We start from the raw sequence: 12,301 nt of genomic DNA on the forward strand, positions 1-12,301 counted from the left end.
TTAGCAAAGCTTTAACCAGTAGGACCTGTAGAGGCTTCAGTAAGTTCTTCTGCCAGTCATACTGAAACAGCAGCAAAATGAAACCTGCCCAATGCTGCAAAAGTCACAATAGTGGCTGCTGGGCAGAAAATGATGTGCAGCAAAGAGCAACGTAATTAAGATCATAGGGCAGTGTGAGACACGATAAATTATACACTCACTAATCAAATACCACTGCAGTTGAGGCCCACCCAAAGGAAGACACATCAGCATGAAACACTATCATGGGCAATGTTTGGAAAGCATACTAACATACTACTCTCACCATTTCTGCAGTATATAGTGCATAGTCTGTGTATTTTCTGTAAAGAGCCACTATATTTGCAAATGTAAGTGTGACGAATGAATCAGAAATAATATCAACCACGATTATAAAATCTTTTTTCACTCATTACATCGGACAATCAAGTATACAATTTTTTTTCATACAAAATACTCTATTAAGTCCGGGCTCTTTCAACCCTGACAATTTCCAGAATGTAAAGTCTTGCTAAAGCATTTTTCATTCTCTCTAGTTTAATTGGTATAACAACAATGTCCAGCAGTGTATGTACATGCATCGCAGGAGATTTATGTAATTTCTTCTGAATGTCATAAAATTTTCACCAAAGTGTCATTTCCAGCACATCTCAAATTCTGTATTGTGTTTAATAGACTTCTGTGCTGGAAATGACATTATGGTAACACTATCTATGAAGCCCATACACCTTATAACTTCTCATGAATAATTCTAACTGCAGTTATAAAACATTATAAGACTTCACATTTATAATTTAGAGTATAATGCATTACAACACAAGCAACATCCAATTTTAACACAGCAGAAGTTCATAAAGTTAATGGTATATGTGCTATATAGTGTAAACAATCAAAAGGTTTTATGGCGTGATCATATTGTAAGAGGTCTTTGCCTGCTTTAAGTAGTTACAAAAGCAATATCTTCTCATAAACATACAGGTGAAACTCGAAAAATTAGAATATCGTGCAAAAGTTCATTAATTTCAGTAATTCAACTTAAAAGGTGAAACTAATATATTATATAGACTCATTACAAGCAAAGTAAGATATTTCAAGCCTTTATTTGATATAATTTTGATGATTATGGCTTACAGCTTATGAAAACCCCAAATTCAGAATCTCAGAAAATTAGAATATTGTGAAAAGGTTCAGTATTGTAGGCTCAAAGTGTCACACTCTAATCAGCTAAACACCTGCAAAGGGTTCCTGAGCCTTTAAATGGTCTCTCAGTCTGGTTCAGTTGAATTCACAATCATGGGGAAGACTGCTGACCTGACAGTTGTGCAGAAAACCATCATTGACACCCTCCACAAGGAGGGAAAGCCTCAAAAGGTAATTGCAAAAGAAGTTGGATGTTCTCAAAGTGCTGTATCAAAGCACATTAATAGAAAGTTAAGTGGAAGGGAAAAGTGTGGAAGAAAAAGGTGCACAAGCAGCAGGGATGACCGTAGCCTGGAGAGGATTGTCAGGAAAAGGCCATTCAAATGTGTGGGGAGCTTCACAAGGAGTGGACTGAGGCTGGAGTTACTGCATCAAGAGCCACCACACACAGACGGGTCCTGGACATGGGCTTCAAATGTCAAACGTCTTACCTGGGCTAAAGAAAAAAGAACTGGTCTGTTGCTCAGTGGTCCAAAGTCCTCTTTTCTGATGAGAGCAAATTTTGCATCTCATTTGGAAACCAAGGTCCCAGAGACTGGAGGAAGAATGGAGAGGCACACAATCCAAGATGCCTGAAGTCCAGTGTGAAGTTTCCACAGTCTGTGTTGGTTTGGGGAGCCATGTCATCGGCTGGTGTTGGTCCACTGTGCTTTATTAAGTCCAGAGTCAACGCAGCCGGCTACCGGGACATTTTAGAGCACTTCATGCTTCCTTCAGCAGACAAGCTTTATGGAGATGCTGACTTCATTTTCCAGCAGGACTTGGCACCTGCCCACACTGCCAAAAGTACCAAAACCTGGTTCAATGACCATGGTATTACTGTGCTTGATTGGCCAGCAAACTTGCCTGACCTGAACCCCATAGAGAATCTATGGGGCATTGCCAAGAGAAAGATGAGACATGAGACCAAACAATGCAGAAGAGCTGAAGGCCACTATTGAAGCATCTTGGTCTTCCATAACACCTCAGCAGTGCCACAGGCTGATAGCATCCATGCCACGCCGCATTGAGGCAAAAGGGCCCAAACCAAGTACTGAGTACATATGCATGATTATACTTTTCAGAGGGCCGACATTTCTGTATTTAAAATCCTTTTTTTTTTATTGATTTCATGTAATATTCTAATTTTCTGAGATTCTGAATTTGGGGTTTTCATAAGCTGTAAGCCATAATCATCAAAATTACATCAAATAAAGGCTTGAAATATCTTACTTTGCTAGTAATGAGTCTATATAATATATTAGTTTCACCTTTTAAGTTGAATTACTGAAATTAATGAACTTTTGCACAATATTCTAATTTTTCGAGTTTCACCTGTATAGTACATTACAAGTCAAACAAATATAATGGAAGTTATTTATAAAATACGTCTCCAAATAAGATGCACAAAACATTTATTTTCCCCTTTTCTCCCCAGTTTGGAATGCCCAATTACCAATGTGCTCTAAGTCCTCGTGGTGGCACAGTGACTCGCCTCAATTCAGGTGACGGAGGACGAATCTCAGTTGCCTCCGCGTCTGAGACCATCAATGCACACATCTTATCACGTAGCTTATTGAGTGTTACCGGGGAGACCCAGTGCGTGTGGAGGCTTCATGCTATTCTCCACGGCATCCATGCACGACCCACCACATGCTCTACCGAGAGCAAGAACCACATTACCATGAGGAGGTTACCCCATGTGACTCTACCCTCCCTAGCAACTGGGCCAATTTGGATACTTAGGAGACCTGGCTGGAGTCACTCAGCATGCCTTGGATTCAAACACACGACTCCAGGTGTGATAGTCAAGAGTCTTTACTCGCTGAGCTACCCAGGCCCCAAAGATGCACAAATGTTTAAGTTTGAATTAAATTGAATTTACAAGTGTTTTCGTAATATCTCAATTTACATTGAATCTGTGTTATTTTGTACATGTGTACTGTACACTCACCGGCCACTTTATTAGGAACACCTGTTCACCTACTTATCCATGCAATTATCTAATCAGCCAATCATGTGACAGTAGTGTAATGTATAAAATCATGCAGATACAGGTCATGAGCGTCAGTTAAATGTTCACATCAACCATCAAAATGGGGGGAATAAAAACTATCTCAGTGATTGAGCATGGTACGAATGTTGGTGCCAAACGGGCTGGTTTGAGTATTTCTGTAACTGTTGATCTTCTGTGATTTACACACATAACAGTCTCTAGAATTTACACTGAATGGTGCCAAAAACAAAAACATCCAGTGAGTAGCAGTTCTATGGATGGAAATGCCTTGTTGATGAGCGAAGTCAACAGAGAATGGCCAGACTGGTTCTAGCTGACAGAAAGTCTATGGTAACTCAGATAACCGCTCTGCACAATCTCAGAATGCACAACATGTCGATCCTTGAGGTGGATGGGCTACAACGGCAGAAGACCATGTTGGGTTCCACTTCTGTCAGTCAAGAACAGAAAACTGAGGCTGTAGTGGGCCTACCATTTGTGTACCTCATCAGAAATTCAGATTTGTCAGACCAGGCAATGTTTTTCCAATCGTCTACTGTCCAGTTTTGGTGAGCCTATGCCCACTGCAGCCTCAGTTTCCTGTTCTTAGCTGACAGTAGTGGTACCCGGAGGGGTCTTCTACTGTTGTAGCCCACCAGCCTCAATATTTGATGTGTTGTACATTCAGAAATGCTTTTCTGCATAGCACTGTTGTAACGAGTGTTTATTTGGGTTACGGTCAACTTCATGTCAGCTTGGACCAGTCTGGCCATTTCCCTATGACCTCTCTAATTAACAAGCCGTTTTCACACACAAAACTGCAGCTTGCTGGATGTTTTTTGTTTTTGGTACCATTCTGAGTAAACTCGAGGGGGTCGGCAACCTCTGGCACATGGAAGAGTAATCACTGGTACGCCAGCAACGGCAAGAGAGGAGATTATTTAATTCATATGAAATTCTGCACCTGCATACCAATTTACACCTTGATGTAATTCTTTCTCGTGATCACGCAGTGTTTTTATGAGCGGAATGAGAGGCTAAACAAAAAGTAAAAATGTGACGAGACTGCAGCATACACAAGACTCATGCAGCGTGTGCAAGCCATTCATGCATCACGAGCCGGCAGTGCTTTACTTTCAGTTAATCACGCGAGTAAACGGTCAGGCTGCGTGGATGACAGCCAACATTCAGTGTTTAATTTTGCTCTCAGAACACCACGTGATGTAATAAGGAAAAAGTTACACTCCTCCCACATGATTGGCTGATTAGATAATCGCATGAATTAGCAGGTGTTCATAATAAAGTGGCCGGTGAGTGTATACAACTTCAAGCATGACTTGTAATATGTCTTATCAACATCCAATATATATTTTAAAGTGGTTATAAGACATTGCTTTTGTCATTAAAGCATATCTATTATATATATTAAAAATATAATCTAATACAATATAACTTCTGCAGATAAAACTGGATGTTGCTTGTGTTATAATGCATTATAAACTAAAGGTATGACTATTTACATTAATGCATTTGGCAGACGCTTTTATCCAAAGTGACTTACAGTGCACATATTACAGGGACAATCCCCCTGGAGCAACCTGGAGAAGTGCCTTGCTCACAATGGTGGTGGCTGTGGGGCTCGAATCAGCGTCCTTCTGATTACCAGATTACCAGTTATGTGCTTAGACCACTACACCACCACCACTCGACTACTGAATAGGTAAGTATTATAATTTAGTTATAACATATTATAATGTGTATTATGAGGCATTACTAATGCATTAGAAGGACAAAGGAATTGTTTTATGTAAAAAATATCCCATATTTATAAGGCAAAATTACAACTAGATTAGAAATTATGGCAAATTAACAAGTGATATTTAACTTGATTTTTCTTGGTTTTCTTCACAAGCATTTTTAATCTCCAGCATGCTCTTCACTGACACTTTTGTCCACTTGGTTAACAAGTACATTAAGTTTTCAACAAACTTTATTAGGGGCAAATTTGTTTGGTGTGGTGGAAATGACGACACAATTGTGGGACAATCGTAATTATTGAAAAGCTGATAGAAATCAATTAAATATTGAAATTAATTATGCTTATTTTTACTATTTATTTTGATTTATTATAGTTTTAAACATTTAATAATATGTATTGTTATTTTTGATTATTATAGTTTAATAATGAAAGTTTGAGTCTGGGACAAGGCTAAAATAGTACAATCTATACATAAAAGGCTTTTCAACAATACCAAAAATAAATGATAAATGCCTGGCGAGTCATGCATTTTGATGTGACCTTAATTTAAAGGAATATTCCGGGTTCAATGCAAGTTAAGCCCAATGGACAGCATTTGTGGCATTATGTAGATTACCAACCCAAAAATTTTTTGACTCATCCCTCCTTTTCAAAAATGGGGTTACAGTGAGACACTTACATTTGAAATGAATAGAGATGATTTTTGGAGGGTTTAAATTCATAAATGTGAAGCTTATAATTTAAAGCACTTACATTAATTCTTCAATTAAATCTTTGTCATGCAAGAAAGCTTGGATATAATTTACACAGATGCGTAAAATCATGTTAACACACATATTGTTTTTCTGTCTTGTGTCTATAGTTTTGAAACAGTGAGAATGGCCCCATTGACTTCCATTGTAAGTGCATCACTGTTACCCAGATTATTGCTTTTTTTTTTTTTTTTAAGAAAAGAAGGGTTGAGTTGAAATTTTTGTGTTGATCATTATGACACAAATGCTATCGATGTCAGCATTTGAAAACATCAAATATGGCTGTTCTTACTTTATTGGGCTGCCCAAAGAATGAGTTGTTGGCACATCTCTGGTTGATGACATCACGGATGAGATGTTTCTGCCCGTTGTAAGTGGTGAGTATACTGATGCGCTCAGCGGGATATCCCAGCAGACGCATGTACATGTACAGAGCCACTGAATACTCCGCTTCTGCCAGATTCTACAAAAAGATTACAAAATACATTGATTACATTTATTTGCATTGCAACATTTCCCCATCTCATTTTCTGTAATGAGTAAATTGTACTTGTGACATGACTGTAATAGTAATTTCCTGTTTTACAGTTATAAATAAAAATAAAAAAAGACTGATAATATATTGTTTTTTTCTAGTAAAAAATCAGCAGAAATTAAAGGCAGTGGAAAAATGCAAATACCTTTAATTTTAAATTACAGTAATAATTTAATCATAAATAATTTTAAAAAATCTTACTGTACCATCTCCAAAGTTTGGCAGTTTACATAAATTATAAAAATGCTTGAAAAAAAAATTATAAATGCTTTTTAAGTATTTGATAACAAAAAGGTTTCTTTGTTGGTACAATAGAGCGCAACTGTGCCCGCACACTTTTTCAGCTGTCTGGGTTCCAGAAGTATTTTCCCCATTCATTTCTTCCACAGACTTTTTAATAAAAGAGTTGTAAGCCATGAATAAATCCAACCAGCTCAGAGGAGAATCACAAAACTTTGTTTTGAGGCAAAAAAGTATTTGAAAATTGGACAAAGATACAAGACTGTGTATTTCCCATCTTTCATGAGTATATGGACTACAATCCCATGAAGCATTGCGAATGATGTTATTGAATAAAAAACTATTGGAATATATCAAACTATTGATTTTAGGTTGTTTATTGTAAGTATAGAAACAATATATTTTAAGTTTATTGCAAAATACCCTGATATGTACAAATATATCCAGTAAGTAGTTTAAGGGTGAAGGGAGACTGACTCAATTACATCATTCACAGTGCATCATGGGAGCGTGTGGTCACTCCGATGCAAGTTCTGCAGTTTTGTTAGCCGTGGTTCTCTGATTGGTGGATTCTTCTCTGCTGTATCATGGGTAATGTAGTTGTTAACCATTAATTCCGCTATCAAACATGATTTTTAAACAATGAAGTTCAGATAACGTAGATGGTTGGCTTCAACAGAAGCATGCCATTGATGAACAACCTCATAGCTCACGGTAGGTAAGTTTCATAAGTAATTGTTAAGTCAATTCGTCAATGGGATAAATGAAAGGGAGTTTTCTTTCCAGAACCCAGAGTGTTGCCTTCTATTAAGCATTATACAACCAGAACAGCACCAACATTGACCAAACTAACTGATCACGATTAGCTTTAATGTTTTCAGGTTCAAGCTGCTCAAACAATCCTGAGCACTTTACTAGACAACAAGTCAATATTGCAACATAAACCAATTAAACATGCCTGGAGCATCAGGAAACAGCCAGTAGTGCCAGACAAACATGCAATTGTGACTATGATACAGATGGAAAACACTTAACTGGCCGACATGCTTCACAGTTTCAACTATAGCGTTAAAAAATTAAAGTATTAGAAGATGATGTATGCATGGTGAATAAAAGTATTCACATTAACTTGTTTGGCATCCTAGGGCTGCCCCTGACCGTCCCCTGACCAAAGGTTAGTCGATGAGAAATCCAGACATTTGGGCTCATTTTCACACATGTATTTTATGTTATATCTACCCATGTACTAAGCATCAAATTAAGTTTACTAAACTGCATTGGTAATTTAATTCACAACAGCTGTTACTCAAGTCTAATTTCTCAGGCAACTAAAGAGCCCTGTAACCATAGCAACAGCAGAGCCTCGAACCATAGCTCCACACTGTGCCCAGTGATGGAGGCTGAACACATGGACATCTGCATAGTAAACACAGCTGTACTGGAATCAACACGAGAATGAGCAGTTTATGTTGGTGTATGTAGGCTCCAGTCTTTTTCTCATCAGTCTAGCCATTTGAGAGGCTTGACTTCTCTGTAGAAATTCACAGGTTGCATAACACGTTTGTGGTGCTCCAGAGACAGCATAGTGCAGAGCATTATATTTCTTTCACCGGCTGCCGCCACCGCAAAACTTTAAATGCCAAAAAAAACCTTGTTTATTAAACGGCACGTTTAATCAAAATGGATGTGCTCCCTTTCAACTGTTGCGATCAGTTTGATTGACACGGATGTGTGCGCACTCGCTTGCTCGAACTTTAGCAGAGACTGGCTTGTGATAAAGACAAACTGTTTTGCGAGATGGAAATGCATGCCTGAATTTGAATCCATAACATTTATATATTGTAAAACCGAAAATAATAATGAAATGTAAGTTTATTCATGAATTCGGTATTCAATCAATTTAAGATACCATAAAAGGCTTTCATCCTAGTTACCATCAAATTACAGGTTTTAAAATAAGCATTTTTATTAGTTGTAATTTTATTGTTAATATCAATATGGACATTTAAACATTTGCACTAGTAACAAAGTATTCTCAATGTGTTAAGTAATAAATTAAGTTGCCATTGCATGATGACTAACAATTAAGTTATATTGTAATTTGATTGAGTTACAGGGCTTTGCAATGTAACTCCGTGACATTTTAACTTATAATCTGTAATTCAGTAAAGCAAGAGATCTGGTAAAGGGTCTGAAAACTTCAGCTCAAAAGTTTGGAATAATGTCCAGATTTTGCTCTTATGGAAAGAAATTGGTACTTTTATTCACCAAAGTTGCATTCAACTGATCACAATGTAAAATCAGGACATTAACTCTTTCCCCGCCAGCGTTTTTAAAAAACGTTGCCAGCCACCGCCAGGATTTTTGACGATTTTCGCTAAATTTTAATGGCCCGCAGAATATTTTCTTTCATGAATATATGAAGATGCTATACATCAAAATAAAGATCTGAGCCTCTGCTTTTAGGCAAAAAAAACGATTTTATTTTATCTTCATTTGTTCTTTTTTTATTGCCACTTGAACAGAGGTAGGTTTTGTCAAAAACAAAATTTCGGACAAAAAGCTGAGAAAAAGGCATTTTTATCAAACAAGTGCTTTAGTATTAGTATGGTGTTCCACTTCACGTTTGAGACAATCGCAGTCTGTTTCTTTGATCAGAGTTGCGTACTCTTTCAAAACATGTGTGCGGGTCTTCCTTGCCGTATAGCACCTAAAACACGGATACCCGGAAAATTCCGTGTTTGGCGGGGAAAGAGTTAATAACATGAACAATTGCCATTACAATTTGAAAAACATGTTCAGAACTTCTTAAACTACTTCAAAGAATTCTCATAAAAAAATCCTCCATGTGCAGCAATGACAGCTTTGCAGATCCTTGACATTCTAGCTGTCAGTTTGTCCAGATACTCAGGTGACCTTTCACCCCACACTTCCTGTAGCACTTGCCATAGATGTGACTGTCTTGTCAGGCACTTCTCATGCATCTTACAGTCTAACTGATCCCACAAGAACTCAATGGGGTGAAGAGCCATAACACTCTTTTCCAATTATCTGTTGTTCAATGTCTGTGTTTCTTTGCTCACTCGAACTTTTTCTTTTTCTGTTTCAAAAGTGTCTTTTTCTTAGCAATTCTTCCCATAAGGCCTCCTGAGTCTTCTCTTTACTGTTGTACATGAAACTGGTGTTGAGCAGGTAGAATTCAATGAAGCTGTCAGCGGAGGACATGTGAGGCATCTATTTCTCAAACTAGAGACTCTGATGTACTTATCCTCTTGTTTAGTTGTACATCTGGTCTTCCACATCTCTTTCTGTACTTGTTAGAGTCAGTTCTTCTTTGTCTTTAGTTTTGTGGCTATTTCAAGCAATAAATAGCCTTCATTCCTCATAACAGTGACTGTTTCTAAAGTTCAGAGTTTCTAGAGAAGCCGTTTATTTTTTACCATTTTCGACCTAATATTGACCTTAAGACATGCCAGTTTATTGCATAATGTGGCAACTCAAAAACAAAGACAAAGACAATATTAAGCTTCATTTAATGAACCAAATAGCTTTCATCTGTGTTTGATATAATGGAAAGTGATTTTTCTAGTACCAAATGATCAATTTAGCATGATTACTCAAGGATAAGGTGTTGGAGTGATGCTGCTGTCTAGATTTGATCAAAAAATGACTTTTCAAATAGCGTTGGTGCTGTTTTTACATCAGTAATGTCCTGATTTGTGATCAGTTGAATGCAACTTTGGTGAATTAAAGTACTAATTTCATTCCAAATCAGCAAAATCTGTACATTAGTCCAAATTTTTGGCTGCCAGTGTATGTGTGTAACTTTAGTCATTGAAGAGCTCTGGATTGAGCTTAAACTTTTTATAAACTGCTGACATGGCATTAGCCTCCAGTAGTGCACTAATAAGGGACAAAACTAATAAACCTACAAAGGGACATTTGTTCAGCAGCTGTAAGCACTGACTGAGCAAACAGTGTCTTCCCTATAGTCCTGCGAGAGGCTCATTCATACAGCCCATTAGAGTTGTGTATGTGCACGGGTGAGGTGTTAGCATGGATACTTTAACAAGGACAACTCCCTCCAGCTTCCCATTAAGAGTATCAGAGGCACATCGCTGGACTCATGTGATTTTCACGCCATCCAGTGCATGGTCATCACTTATAAACGATACAGAGTTTCAGTGCAAACACATGGCCATTCAAGAGGGCCAAATCTGCCTGAATTCTCAAAATATTTGTGTCAAGTAAGTCACATCTCATCTGAACTTAACTTAGAGGTCTCTCTTTTTCTATTCTATAGAACACATGAGAAAATTTGAAGAATGTCCTGGCCACTCTTTTCCATTTAATACAAGCAAATGGGGACAGGAACTTTCAAATTGCAAAATGACAAAAAAGCACCATATAAGTAGTCCTGCAGTGCATCATCTCCTCATGGACTGCACCAGATTTGCCAGCTCTTCCACCGAGGCACTTGCAAGTTCCCGGACATTTCTGGGGGGAATGGCTCTAGGCCTCACCCTCCCATCCAACAATTTCCAGACGTGCTCAATGGGATTGAGATCCGGTCTCTTTAATGGCCATGGCAGAACACTGACATTCCTATCTAGCAGGATATCCCGCACAGAACGAGCAGTATGGCTGGTGGCGTCGTCATGCTGGAGGGTCATGTCAGGATGAGTACCACATGAGGGAGGAGGATGCTCTCCCTGTAACGCACAGTGTTGAGATTGCCTGCAATCAAGTTCAGTCCGATGATGCTGTGACACACCACCCCAGACCATGATGGACACTTCCCTCCAAATCAATCCTGCTCCAGAGTACAGGCCTCTGTGTAAAACTCATTCCTTCGATGATGAACACGAGTCCGACCATCACCCCTGGTCAGACAAAACCGTGACTCGTCAGTGAAGAGCACGTTTTGCTAGTCCTGTCTGGTCCAGTGAAGGAGGGTTTGAGCCCATAGGTGGTGATGTTGTCGGTGACGTCTGTTAAGGACCTGCCTTACAACAGGTCTACAAGCCCTCAGTCCAGCCTCTCTCAGCCTTTCACAGGTGTGATATTCGGAAGTAAAGATCCTGTGCAGGTGTTGTTACACGTGGTCTGCCACTGCGAGGATGATCAGCTGTCCTTCCTGTCTCCCTGTAGAGCTGTCTTAGCCATCTCACAGTACTGACATTGCAATTTATTGCTCTGGCCACATCAGCAGTCCTCATGCCTCCATACATGCCTAAGGCACGATCACACAGGTGAGCAGGGACCCTGAGCATCTTTCTTTTGGTGTATTTCAGAGTCGGTAGAGCTGCAGTTTTCCACTGCCTTCATCTGTTCCTTATGTTACATATGATCTTGTTACATTAAAAGTAGGGCTGTCGATTTAACGCTTTAACTCTGTGCAATTAATTATATAAAAAATAAAACGCAATTAGTCATGTCCCCGGACCATAATATGGAATATTCCTTTCATATAAGCAATTCAAGTATGGAGAACCACCAGTTTTCTCCAGGGGGCAGTAAGCGAAACTCACTGTATAGGCAACACGCAGCTCAAACAGACAGAGAACAATCCACACTTATCGAGAGCAGACAACACAAGATGAGAACATGTTCTAGCTTACAACACATTTTTGGAGTGAAAATCTGAAGGCAGGGACCCAAAGACGTGTTTTTCTAAGTTTCAAACTTAGTTTAATTTGAAACAGCGACCTAAAAACGGTACGTTTATGATGCGACGCAACTGAGATGCTCCAAAAGCGTTTGTCTCGCACAGGTTAACATTGATTCATCTTGAAACAAGCCCTTATAATATAACTCTGACT

General features: G+C 38.7%; 1 protein-coding gene across 1 annotated transcript in view; it reads right to left on the reverse strand.

The window, feature by feature from the left end:
* Positions 1-12,301, reverse strand: part of aqr (aquarius intron-binding spliceosomal factor) — a 79,198-nt gene that overhangs the window by 8,909 nt on the left and 57,988 nt on the right. The window contains exon 31 of the mRNA XM_052146200.1: positions 5,997-6,167. Coding sequence (XP_052002160.1) covers positions 5,997-6,167 — 171 coding nt within the window. The remainder of the gene's footprint in view (positions 1-5,996; positions 6,168-12,301) is intronic.

The sequence above is a fragment of the Xyrauchen texanus genome, chromosome 16 (assembly GCF_025860055.1).
Source record: "Xyrauchen texanus isolate HMW12.3.18 chromosome 16, RBS_HiC_50CHRs, whole genome shotgun sequence".
In the NCBI taxonomy this organism is placed as follows: Eukaryota; Metazoa; Chordata; class Actinopteri; order Cypriniformes; family Catostomidae; genus Xyrauchen; species Xyrauchen texanus.